Source organism: Scleropages formosus, chromosome 6 (assembly GCF_900964775.1).
Source record: "Scleropages formosus chromosome 6, fSclFor1.1, whole genome shotgun sequence".
Lineage (NCBI taxonomy): Eukaryota > Metazoa > Chordata > Actinopteri > Osteoglossiformes > Osteoglossidae > Scleropages > Scleropages formosus.
The window spans coordinates 22,533,681-22,546,521 of NC_041811.1; the positions used below are offsets into that span (position 1 = coordinate 22,533,681).

Below are 12,841 nucleotides of genomic sequence, written 5' to 3' on the forward strand. Positions count from 1 at the left end.
GGTCCTGTTGGGAAGGGTGGCTTGAACCTGTGTTCTCTGAGTATAACACAGCAGTTCTAACCACTACTCTACCGCTTACCCCAGAACTTTTCATGTCAGTGAAAGATGTGACTTTTCATGAAGGACTCATTAAAGACAGAGGATGACCTCCCACCCAATTTCAAATTAAGTTGCAACCACTTTGAGGGCCTGATAAGGGCATAAATATCCAGTACTCCACATATCTTTTCAGTGAAGTGTTAACAGATGACTTGATGACTTCAAATGGAATTTTGCTTACTGACAAATACCTGGCTGAAGCCCTAGTGGCAAAATCATGGAGGCGGTTAATGCATTTAAAGCTAGTCCTGATGGGGAAACTAACCTGAAAGAAAATCAGTGGTTTGAAGTGTCAGAACACAGTAATGCCTGTGAGGGAATGAATGGTGTATTTTCACTTTGCCTTGGAGTCCCTTGGAGGTGCTATTGGGGCTGAGCCATCTAATACTTCTCTCACTTCAGTTAAAAAGTTGAATTAATCTTACCACAGAGTAGATCTGTCCTTTCACTCATCATTGCATTTCGTTGTCAGCTCACCCATGGCCCTGGATGGATGTTTGATGGAGGCTAGCTGTTTGTGGGTTTACATCATAACATTTAAATAAAGCTATACTGAGCTGGTTACATTAAGCTTGTCTTGTTGGTAAACGGGTACTTGTCAATTTACCAATGTCTAATAAAAGACTTTTGTTACATAGGCTTTCATCTGTTTTTCATAACAATTCTACGGTGTAGAACATTGTGGGACACAGAAATTTTAGTTTCAATGATGTGTTTACCAAGAATTGCATCTACAAATGAATGCTGACCATTGCAGAAGTGTAATACGACTGGAAATGTCATCAGTTAAGCAATGAAATAATAATAGCAGTAAAAAAGTAGAACATATGAGCAGCACTATCTCAGAAAGAGCACTGGGTATAGCTCTATGTCCTGCTCTATGAAAGCCTCTGCCTTTTTTCTGGGCAGTTGGAATGGCTTTACCCCTTCTTTCTCTTTTTGGAGTGGTGTCCAGAGCAAAAAAGTATGTTAATCACTTTGTGAAAGTTGAAGGAGAGAAACAGAATTAATGATCTTTTGACAATGGTGATGCATATTTACTCTCTGCCTGAATGCTGGCGGTCTCTCATGGGCGTATTTCAGGCTGTCGTTTCGTCTCTTTGCTCTTGTTCATTCAGCACATAATTCAGGTCTTCACTAATATGCTGGAATCCCAGGGATAATTTTGGTATGCGATGTTTCGCAGCCATGCTTCCAGAGGGGTGAGTTCAGAGGGAAAACAGACCGTGATTCCCTTGGAGATACACAAAGGCTCCAGTAATACCAGGCCGGCCTGTGCCTTCTGCTGACTGCCTTCTAAACGTGTAATGGTACAGCTCAATTTCCTGCCTCCCAAGCCTAATGCAGTTATGATGTAGGTGAAAAGGTCAATGTCGTTATCGCGTCCTGGTGCCTCTACACCCTCTGCAGCATTGGAGGCTTCGGTGGAACATTGACTTGTTCACAGCTCCCTCTTCTGGTGCACTCAGAGAAGAGGTGCTTCTAAACAGCATGACACAAGTAGTGAAAGGTACGTTGAGAACAGGTTGTCCTCGTCTTTCTCAGATTGCCCTTTATTGCGGCGAACAGCTGTAATCGATTATTAAAATAAAATGCTGTTTAACTTCTGTATCTCCAGAACTGTCTGTGGGACGAGGAGAAGTAGATGATGTAATGGGTGCTTGATGAGGACTGGCTGGGCCTCTGGGAGGCAGTTTTTATGTCTGTGGTTGGTCAACTTTGGAGATGGAGCGGTGAAGGTGTAGGAGGGGCGCCTCCGTGAGAAATACTCAAGGTGTTATTTGACAAACGGACCCTTGCAAGCAGCCCTTCTCAAGGGCTCATAGATAAGTTCGAGGCACCCATTGTCAGCGCCAGTGTCAGTAGCAGTGGTCTTGCCTTGGTTACTTGTGTCTGAAATCACTGCACACACACTCCATGACTGCTCCTCTGTGTTGCCGTCTGTCTAATCCCCCCGGCTTCGTCCCTTCTATCCACAGACAGTGCTGTTTGCCTTTTGGCAAAAATATTTGCATAAGAGTTGAAAGTTACGGGCAGGGAGAAATCGTAGCCATCTGTCCGTTAATCTAAAGTAAGCAAACAAGCAGCACTGAGTGGAAAATCCGCCTGTGAAATTAACTCGATCTTTGGGAGGACGTGGGCTTGTGTTTTATCAGCAGATTCGCTGGCAGGGGAAGCTGCGATAGGGACGGTACGGCCTCCCTTGAAGAGCCAAACCTCTTGTCTCGCAGCCGGGACAAGGGACTGTACTCTGGCCCCATCAAGAAGCAGAATATTTTTCCGAAGTCTAACTGTTCCTGTGTTCCTCTTATGTGACTGGCGGGGTCATTCTGACACCCAACTTGCTGAACCCAGAGGTGCAAAACAAGGAAAATTGGTAAATTTTGGTTTAACCTCACTGATAGGCTGTGTGTCTGAAGTACAATGTAAGGAGAGTGCTTGGGTGGTGTGAACTGTCAGTTGTGAGACACGTTCACTAAAGGGACCCCTGTCACTTTTCCTGCAGCGCTCCCAACCTTAACTATCATTTTCTGTCTCATGTTGCACTTTCTCTCTCGTCCAGGTGGGGGCAGGACATATATAGTTTTCATTAAGTGTAGCTTTACCGGGCGTCATGAGAAAAACTGCATAAATGCCAAATTATAACATAGTTTTTTTTTTTTTTTTTAATTAAATTAAATTAAATTAAATTAAATTAAATTAAACGTACCGAACGTCGACTTTAGCTGACAAATCTTCCGAAAGTGTGTCCGTGGGCTAATTCTTAGCAGTAGGCTTTAAACCCACCGTGAGACGGAATTGTTGCAGTTTTTCTCCAGACTCAACCCATCCAGATCTACTCGGATGTACTTGTCCGGGGTGGGATTTACATGAGAGATGTCTGAAGCGTGACTGATGCGACTGTCATCCCACAGGACTTAAATGGTGGTCGAGCAGGCAGGAGGCGAGATGGAGGCCCTAAGGGGGCGGTTTTTTCCTTTACGTGAACCTCCCTCTATACTAAAGGTCACTCGTGGAGAGAGGACTTGCACGTTAAGATGAAAAATACACACTTGAGTGCAGGAAGTGCTAAGTCGTATGTGCAGGGGACATGTTGACATTCCTCTTAGGATGAATTTGATTTTAACAGCTCCATGCTGGCGCATGAAGGTTTGCTGACTGATTACATATGGATCTGTCACGCTGAATGCAGGACGGAAGGCACAGGCTGCTCTCTCGTGCTGGGAAAGACGGCTCTGTCGCGTTTGCATCCGACTGGTACCGTGCTTCCACTCTGTCCGTCCTTGGCTTGTTCCATATGCCTCCTCTCTCCCCCAGCCCCTCAGAGCTGCTAAATCCCTTTTCAAACTTCAAGCAGGGTCTCAAAACACATCTGTTTTGGAATCGCTTATTCCGGCTCTCCTAACTGCTCCATAAAGTTGAATGAACATACATGTCACAATCAGCTCTGCATCAGCAAAAATGGTGCTATTGGACTAGCTGAGGGGGGGGTGCAGTGGGTTTGACCGGGTCCTGGGTTCGAGTCCCGCTTGGGGTGCCTTGCAACGGACTGGCGTCCCATCCTGGGTGTGTCCCCTCCCCCTCCAGCCCTTTGCCCCGTGTTGCCGGGTTAGGCTCCGGCTCCCCGCGACCCCGTATGGGACAAGCGGTTCCCACGATGTGTGTGCGTGTGGACTAGCTGACTTGTGAGAGTTGTGTGTCTGTTTCTGTTTCTCTTCATCTGCTTGTGAAATTCACTTTTATTTACTCCAAGCTGATAAGTAAGAAGTAATTCTAAACTGGAGCACGGACGGGCGTCTGTTTTCGTTCCGCGCAGCTCATAGCCATTTGCTGGGACGTGCAGAATGCCTTTGTCTCGTGTTTGACTCTCTCCAGGTCGCGCACGCACCGCGGACCGAAAGACTGCATCGTCTGCGTCTCCTCAGCGTGTTTCGTGCCTCGTGTTTAATCCCCTGCCCTCCCGTGGAGTCCAGCTCTCGCGTTGCCACACACTAGGCTGGGATCGCGGCAAAGAGTCGGCGCTGTGTTTTAGTGTTCCAAGAGCCTTGTGTCACTGAAGGACTTCTGTGAAGGACAAGCGGTCCCTCGTGTTGTCGGTACCACACAACATCCATTTGCGAGCCCACGGAACGAGCACGTCACGCTGCGACATTCGGAGCACGGGTCATTAATTGGATGCACTAATAAAAATAAATGGGCCACGGAGCCATCGAGCCAGGCTGACGTCATCCCCACGGCATCTCGCTGCCAGACCCCGAGACGGATCCAGCAAGGGAAGGCAAGAAGGCAGAGCGATCGGCTCTCGATGCAGCACAGGGCCGCGCAGCTCACGTGAATCGAACAAAAGCGCCCGGTCGGAGGTGAGACGATGGCCGAGACAAGGAGAGCATTTGGAGACCCTGTTAGCTGCCGCTCGGCCCGAGGGCAAGGAGCATCGGCTGCGGCATCGCCGCTGCTGAGACGGAGTTCGCGCAGGGGTCATGGCACACGGAGGGGGTGCATCGCTTCAGTCTTTCAGCCGCGGTCCTTGTCACGGGCTGGCCGCAGTCCCCTGGATGTCACCCCTGTGGAAGAATGAAATGGATGAACGCAGGCAGAAGCTTACATGACATCTTTTTATTGACAGCTCTACCTGCCTTTTCATATTTTCCTTCCTACTACTGTCATTGGAGTTAAGGTTGAAATGAAATATCGCCATTTTTGAATCGATAAGCCAGAGATCGCACACAGGAAGCGCCCCTATAACCTCGGAATGTCAGACGCGGTAAAACAGTGACGAGCAATCGCTCCTTTAAATGCCAAAGACAGTTCGCTTTATTAACGTTGTTTGTTTTTGCAGCTATGTACAAAACGTGATGTCGTTGTAACAAATGAGGTGTTGAAGGGCGTCATAAAGTGGCAATATGACTATTTGATTGACACTATTCTGGAAGAAAGTAACAATGATGTTCGCCACTATTAATTCGACACCTTTATCCAAGGTGATTTACGAAGGCAGATATGCTACAATAAACACGCTACAAGCATTTACACATTTATATATGTGCAACAGTATACTTATTTTCTTTTTTATTGGGTTTTTGTCAAGTACAGAAATTAATTCATTAACTGTTATTACACTTAATTAAATGAGAGAACCCCTCCCACGACCGACTTGAATTAGCAATAAGGTGACGATGTCTGCGTTTAATTACGATATTACCTGCACCCCTTCTCTGACAAATCCCTGAACCTTCGGTAATAGTGTTTGCAGTCTTCTTGCTGGAGACTTTCTGACATTCTGGCCTGGAAAATGGCGTATTCTCTTCCGCTGAAATGTCCTTCTGTTTCCGATTCCCTTCAGCCGATTAACGTGCCACATGTTGTGCACAGTTGAAGAGGTGTGTTGTGTGCGACAGAGTTTGGAATGTTATGCAAGATCAATGCAAATATAAATCACTGTGGTAAGAATTGATTTTTGGGCCACGCTGTAATTTGCTTGCTTTAATACAAAAAATGGAAATGTTTCAATTTACTCAGTTTAGGGGATGCCACACGTAGGCTCGCTAGGAGTGAGGCCATAAAGAAGACACAAACACGACACCGATTGGATTTATCGACTTTATGTTGGGAGGTTTTAATGGAATCTGTGTGTTTTGTTACACCTCTCAACAGTGTTTATGGGAGCTTTGCGGAGAAGGCCTCTTGTCTCTTGGAACCAGGTGCATTAGCTGTGTGTGTGTGTGTATACATGTGTGCAGAGATCAGAGCGCTGTTGAAAGATTATAGAGCTCGCTGGTATGAAGCTATGATAACAGCTGCATAGCAACAGTTGCTCTGGAGCAAGTCCATACAGGTGAGGTGGATTTGGCAGGTGTTGTCCCCTTCATTCACAGTGAGAACACATTGTTTACAGGCCTTTGTTTTCCTGTCCAAGGACTTAATTTAGCAATGTTTGATCTCAAATGTCTCGGCTAAAAATGTCTAGATTTTAAGTGAAGAGCCATGCTATCAGCTGCAGTGCAATGACTATTCAGTTTGCTCTCTTCAACAGACATTTGACATTTTACCAGTCGGTCACAGAACACTGCACTTTACCATAAATTGCTGATGGCAGAACATTTTCTGGAAGAAAAATAAATGTAACCAAAGCACCAATATAAATAATAACAGGTGGTGTGGTGGTTAGAGCTCTTTGTTGAATCCCTGTTCCTGCTGTTGTACCCTTGAGCAAAGAACTTATCCTGCATTGTTCCAGCGAAAATTGAAAGCTCTATAAATAGGTAAATAATTGTCAGTTACTGCTGTAAGTACCTTTACAGAAAAGTATCCACTAAATTAATATATAGTGAATCGTAAGGGGAGCGAATGCTTGGTTTGGAGTAGATATATCAGGATGCCGTTGAGGAAGGTTAAAAATGTCATACTAACCTTGAGTTGAAATTATGATCAGTCTATCGTCTCATTATTCCTCTCTGACTAATACTGTGTTGTACCGTGTCCTTCTGCTTCTCTACTGTCCCCTCTTCTGTTGTCCCCTTTTATGTTCTCTTGCACGCAGTAAATTCCTACCGTTCAGGTTCGTCCTTTCCTGGTACTTATCCTCATTCTGCTTTTTTGCTGCCTCATTTGCCTCTACCCACAGCAAGCAGTATGTAGTCCTTAAAGAACAAGGGCTTGTGATCTCGGGTATACCATTTGAAGCTTCATAAACGGCTTGTTGTATCACTGGCAAAGACACCTCAACTGCATTACCTCAGTAGCTCTGTCTAGCTCTATATATGACCAATGCCCATTTAATGTAAAATTGTGACTGTAGTGATGCATACATAGTATGATATGTTACTCAAAATAACCAAAATGTGACAGTTTTTAGCAGAGCAGTTACCACTTTGCTGTATTCGCTGTACAAATTGCTGCCTAAATACAGCTGCCTGAAGACTGACAGAACTGTACGCTACAGAGAAGTGCTTTTTTGTCATAATGTACGTACAACGGAGTGTCAACTCGCACGGGGACTGGGGGACTGACAGCGTATAAAGCCAAACATAAGGTGTCACAACATAAATCTTATGGGGTATGTGAGCATAATAAACAAAACAATAGTAGTACATACTGTATAATAATCATGTTTATGAGAAAGTGCAATGTGATTACTGACAAAGACATAGAATGAAAATGTGGAAAAAAAACAATGAACGTTATACACTTACGTTATTCAAGGGGAAAACACACATGAGCTTAGGAAGACTGAATGCTCATAGGGTAGTGTACAAAAAAAGGTAAAAATATAGGGAAGCTTATTTAAAGCTGAGTCTTGATAAGTTAAGAGTCTGTGAGATGGGACTGCACTGCACTGGCTTTTTTTTTTCCCCAGAAGCTTGCTTTTTTGTTTGTTTTCCTTGTATTATTGCTCTGAAAGTCTCCGCTGCCTATTAATGTGTCAAAGGCAAAAGCAGGGAGTGCTCTTCGTGGAAAAAAATATCTCTGTTGCGTGAAAGTGTCCTTTCACTAGGTGTCAAAAGAAATGTAATGTGGGTTTACAGAGATTTCGTGATGTTCTGTCCAGCCATGCAGGGAAGAAGGGCTCAAGGGGGAACTTTGTGAACACAAACCGTTAAACAGTGACCCCTCCTCTGTATTTTTAGAGGAAAAAGTAGAGATGAGACTGAATTCTCCAGCAATAGGTGCTCATCTACTGAACCCTTGTAAACTATCCATCCATTGTCAACAACCACTTGTCCCAAGCGGGGTCCCGGCGAGCCGGAGCCTTACCCAGCAACGCTGGGCAGTGAGGGAACGCACTCTGAAGGGGATGCCGGTCCGTTGCAAGGCACCCCAAGCAGGCCTCGAACCCCATACCTGCCACACAGCAAGCACTGGCCAAACCCACCATGCCCCCCCTAGTAAACTAGTGCAACTTCAATCTTCCTGGCATTCTCTATTTCAGCCTAGAGTATAAGAAACTTGTTGATGATTGAAGAAACCTCAGTTACCATTCCCAGTCACTTCCTCATTCATCCAGATTCTTATAAGTGGCTTCTCTCAGTGAAGTGCTTTATTATGGTTATGTGGATCTGTTCTTCCGCGCCTGTCATGCCTCCCCCATGCCCATTTTGACCCTATGGCACATGCACATTTTGCACAGCCTGGAATTAGACATAGAACAGCTTTGGAATGTGGTCAACCGATCCGTTGTTTCTGACGTTGCAGTATCTTGGTGTTCACGCTCTCCCAGCTGTGTTACAATAAATGACATGTCCAATGATAGTCAGGTTTCCATGCAGCCTACAACATCTTAGACTGTAAAAGTGGAGAACATTCAGTGTTTGAACAAGAGTCACATGGCATTTGTAGCGTGCTGCGCAAGGTGTGGAGGAAATGTGGCCACTCTCCAGTAACACAGTGGAATTGAAATAAAGAAAAGCTCAACCCTTTCGCCTACAAGCATACTGTTCATGATCCAGTGCAATATTTTCCTATTAACTACACTACAATATTTTTATAAGATTGAGAATTGCACTTACATTTGTGACTTTTATGGGCATTTTTACTTGCACGGCCTGCGCACAGGTTCATACATTTTCGGGAGTTTGAAACTGAATGAATGGATGATATGTACGGCCAGGCCTCCTGCAGCTGCTCTGACATCTGGGAACTGTAATGTATTAGCAGCGCCATAGTACACAAAGCGAGCGCATCCAGCAGACATAACAGAACTCCTACAAAAAGGCTAACTGCTGTCAATCACCATTACTCACATTACACACCAGTTTCCACCAAACATTTGTTTGGTTAAACATGCAAGGCTACGTGGCATAGGAAAGGCTCACCACCTAATTTAATTAGCCTTACAGGACTGTATGGAAAAATTGGAGAAATATACCTATTGCTTCTTGTATAAGGGGCACGGTGGAGCAGCAGGTTTGGCCTGTGCCTGCTCTCTGGTGGGTTTGGGGTTCAAGTCCCCCTCGGGGTGCCTCGCGACGGACTGGTGTCCCGTTCTGGGTGTGTCCCCTCTCCCTCCGGCCTTATACCCTGTGTTGCCGGGTTAGGCTCTGGCTCCCCGCGACCCTGCTTGGGACAAGTGGTTTCAGACTGTGTGTGTGTGTGTGTGCTTCTTGTATGCATCTGTGTGTGTTAGTTCCTTCTCGAGTGTACTCGTGCTGACCAGCGTGGAGAGTTTGCATACATGGAATGTGGTCTTTCTGAGTAGTAGAGTCATGGGAACAGGAAGTGGCCTGAAGTCCCACAGATTGACCTGCCATTTCTCACCATGGCAACCAGCATGCTCAGATGGGCTCATCCAATTATTATGACTTTATTAGCCAATGTTTCTGTCTAAAATACGTAGATTCTTAAGTACCTTCTACAATTACATGTAAATATGATTTGGAATTACTTTTTCCTATATATTAAATAAGAGACTTCTTCAGATTGAGACGTTACTAATAATTCAGGAAGGTTTGGAAGACGTTTCTAACATGTCTTAAATAGACTCACTCTAAGCCTTAGATCAGAAATAAGGCATGCGTTTCAGAGACACCCAACGTGAGGGAAAATCACAGCTGTGATTAGAATGTAGGGCTTTCTCTAAATAGCCTCTTGATGCTGCCTTCTTTTTGGGGTCAGGTCACAAAGACTCTGGTACGCAAACAAATGGACAGTTGTACTAATGGCGTGCTACACTGGTAGCTATGCTACAGAAATGTCTAGCTCTTGACGATAGGGAATCTACAGCTTAACTACTGTGTTATTTCAGCCCAGGCCAAGAGATGATCGTGTAAAGCAGTTGGGAGAGGAAGAGAAATGAAAAGAAAAAAATGTCATTTAAGCCAAGGGACTCCAGGGGCAAGGGATATTTCCAGGGTTTACCTGGCAACCGGCTCCACCGACTGCAAAGTTTCAGCGCTCTGGTTTCACTGCATTTTTATGCCTTGTTACAGCCCGCCGCAGAGTTTACGGTTAAGACCGGAATCCAGAACAGGCCTCGAGGGAAGCGTTTCTTAACTGGTGTGCAACGTATCCAGCTGTGCTGTGAAATCCTTTGAAAAACAACACTGAAACCGTTTATTCTCGTTACAGCCAGTCAATTAACAAAAACATGATTAATATTGCCTTCTTTTGCACCAGTCAGCACACAGAGAGTAGTAATAAACAAGCATCTGAGAAGTGAAAGAATTTCCACGAGACCTTCTTAACCTCGCTCTCCTCTTCAGCACTCCTTTTTCCAGTAATTTTTACCACTATGAAAATTACATTATCGGTTTGCAGGACACCTACCGAACTCAGGGGTCTGTTTGGGCTTATTGTGAATTAGTAGGTGACACTATAAAAGGAGAGCAACAAGTGTGATTAAAGCAAAAGTGCACTGAGGGTTTACCATGGTGCACACTTCAAAATGACCTGGTGCTGAGCTTCAGATAAGGATGGGGAGCATCGGTGAAGACTGGCCCAGACTGGCAGGAGGGCCTGCGCTAATGTGTTGTGTTTATATATGCAAGAAGAGGCTCTTGTGGAGTTCCTCGGATGGTGATGCTTGGGGGCTGGATGGGGGTTGCACTTCTGTGCCTAGGGCAGCATGCTGAGGGGGACTGGCCGCTGCTGGCAAGGCCCACGCCTCCCTTTGTTTCCGCTGCGTCTGCCCTCCAGCTGCGGGACCTCAGGAGCACGCATAACCCCCAACCAGCCACTCGGGTCCCCCCTGAACAGGATCCCGTGAAAGCGTGGATTCTGAATGAGGGCATCTGATGTGATCCGGTAAAGTGCCCCAGGACATGTGGAAAATGTGTTTAAAAAAAAAAAGCACCGCCAAAGATCACCCTAAAGGTCAGCGGTAGCCTATAACACCTGTGTAGCTGCAGTAGAATTTCAGATCTGGCAACCTTTGGATCATTTCTCAGGAATCCCTGACAGATACACCAGCTTCTTGTAGAAAACAAAATAAGGGTGTTTTCACCACAATACAACTGACTTTACAGAGTCACGAGTCAAAAAATAAACACCAGCATGTTTCTCCTGAAAGCACATTTTAAAATTATCCGTAAATGTTTATAAGCATTTATTTAATGTAAAACTAGGTATTTATTACTTTTACCATGCAGGTTTCTGTAAAAATTCAACTGTTGAATGCTCGTCTGTTGGCTTGAATAACTTAGAAAATGGTTTGCACATGTCTCGAATGAGTTTGGCCTGCGCCTCATACTCCTAGTCCGATCCGTGGGAGATCCGTGCCACGTTTTGTCCCGAGCCCAACTTTTGTTCTCTCATCAATGGCATACCAACTGTTCCTCTCCAGTCCAAGTACAGCACACGTATCTGTTGGAAGGAGGCCACGTTGTCGGCTTCCTCCTGCAGTGTAGCCAGAGTCTGCAAGTATTCGGAGCCACTTGGCCAGACGCTAGCGGTTGTAGCATGGAGCGCGGGGCCACCCCACTGTGATCCCACCGCGATCCGAAGAACTGGAGCAGCAGCCACAAGTTGTACAACTTTCCTGGGACTTTTTTTTTTTTCTTTTTTTTTTTTTTTTTATCTGGTCTTGGTGTCGGACAGGGGCTGAGCATTTTCAGTACGGGACCATGTCGACAACAGCGAGGAAAAGTTCTGGCAGACCGTCTTACTACTACAGGCTGCTGGGCCGGACGCGGCTGCAGAGGCAGCGGAGCCGTTCACGCAGCAGGAGCCGTCCGCCAAACAGGGGTAAACTGCCAGCATCTGTTACTCTTTCCACTCTGCTTTATTAAAGTCATTTTGCGGGCTTCCTTTGTTAGTTTTCACACTTGTAACTGATGCATTTAAACATGAACATTGGACCCTCCGGGATACCCTGGAAATAATTGTCCCATTTAAACTGTACAATTGAGGAGCTCAGTTTGAATAACGTCAGGGATTTGGGGACTGTATGTTGCGCAGAGCTGCTACAAAATGAATAAAGTAGGGGGGGGGGGAACTTTAAATTGAATTGTGTTAGTGGACATTTAATATTGATTAAAGCTAATGCACTGACGTGTTGCATTTTGCAGCGCGTGCCCATGCAAGAACGGTCTCTGCAGCGGTCGTGACCCCAAGTTGTTAGGGAATAAGAAAACACAAACAGGAACAGGGCAGCCCTGGTGGCGGGGTGTTTCAGCATTGCTGTCGGTAATGGGGACAACCCTGTCTTTCTCCTGCAGAGTATGTATTCCCCAGTGGCCAGCGTGTGTGTTCCTGCTGAACACAATGACCACACTACAGCGCCGCGGCATTTCCCTTTGCTTGTTGCTGTAAATCCAACGTCCCAGCTAAGCCACGAAGCAGGAACGAACTCCACCGACGTTCTCGCTGACCTCTGTCCTCTGTATACAGTAATAATACCGCAGCTCGTGACTCTGCTCGTTCCTGGGCGCCAAACTTGTCAGCCTCGTGTGGAGTCAGCAGGTTTCCTTGCTCCTGTTGTAGCCCGCTTGAGTCGACGCCGCTGATGGTGCCGTTTGAAACATTACAGTGGACTGAAAAGGACCTGTGGGGACGGGGGGTGAACGGGGTCCGTCTCGAGGTCGGGTTTAACTAATTGGGAAGAACTTACTGTGTCAACCAGAGAACAATAGCTGAAACTAATGGCGTGTGAAGATTGGTTTGTTAAATAAATATCTGCTCAGGAGTGCTTTTCAGCTTGGGTGCCCCCTGGATGAATGGTGCACGTAATCGAAAACGACTATGTGTTTTCTGTTTCGTCAGTGGCATCGTGACATGCCCCCTAACGCTATGTTACAAAGAGAGGGAA

General features: G+C 45.8%; 1 protein-coding gene across 7 annotated transcripts in view; it reads left to right on the forward strand.

Annotated features, from left to right (window-relative positions):
- dab2ipb (DAB2 interacting protein b) overlaps positions 1-12,841 on the forward strand; it is a 238,349-nt gene that overhangs the window by 94,479 nt on the left and 131,029 nt on the right. The window contains exon 1 of one of the 7 annotated variants that reach the window (XM_029252911.1): positions 11,283-11,778. The exons of the other annotated variants lie outside the window; for them this stretch is intronic. Within the exon in view, the coding sequence (XP_029108744.1) occupies positions 11,658-11,778 (121 nt within the window). The 5' untranslated portion in view covers positions 11,283-11,657. Of the gene's footprint in view, positions 1-11,282; positions 11,779-12,841 lie in introns of those variants that run through there. 7 annotated transcript variants of the gene reach the window in all.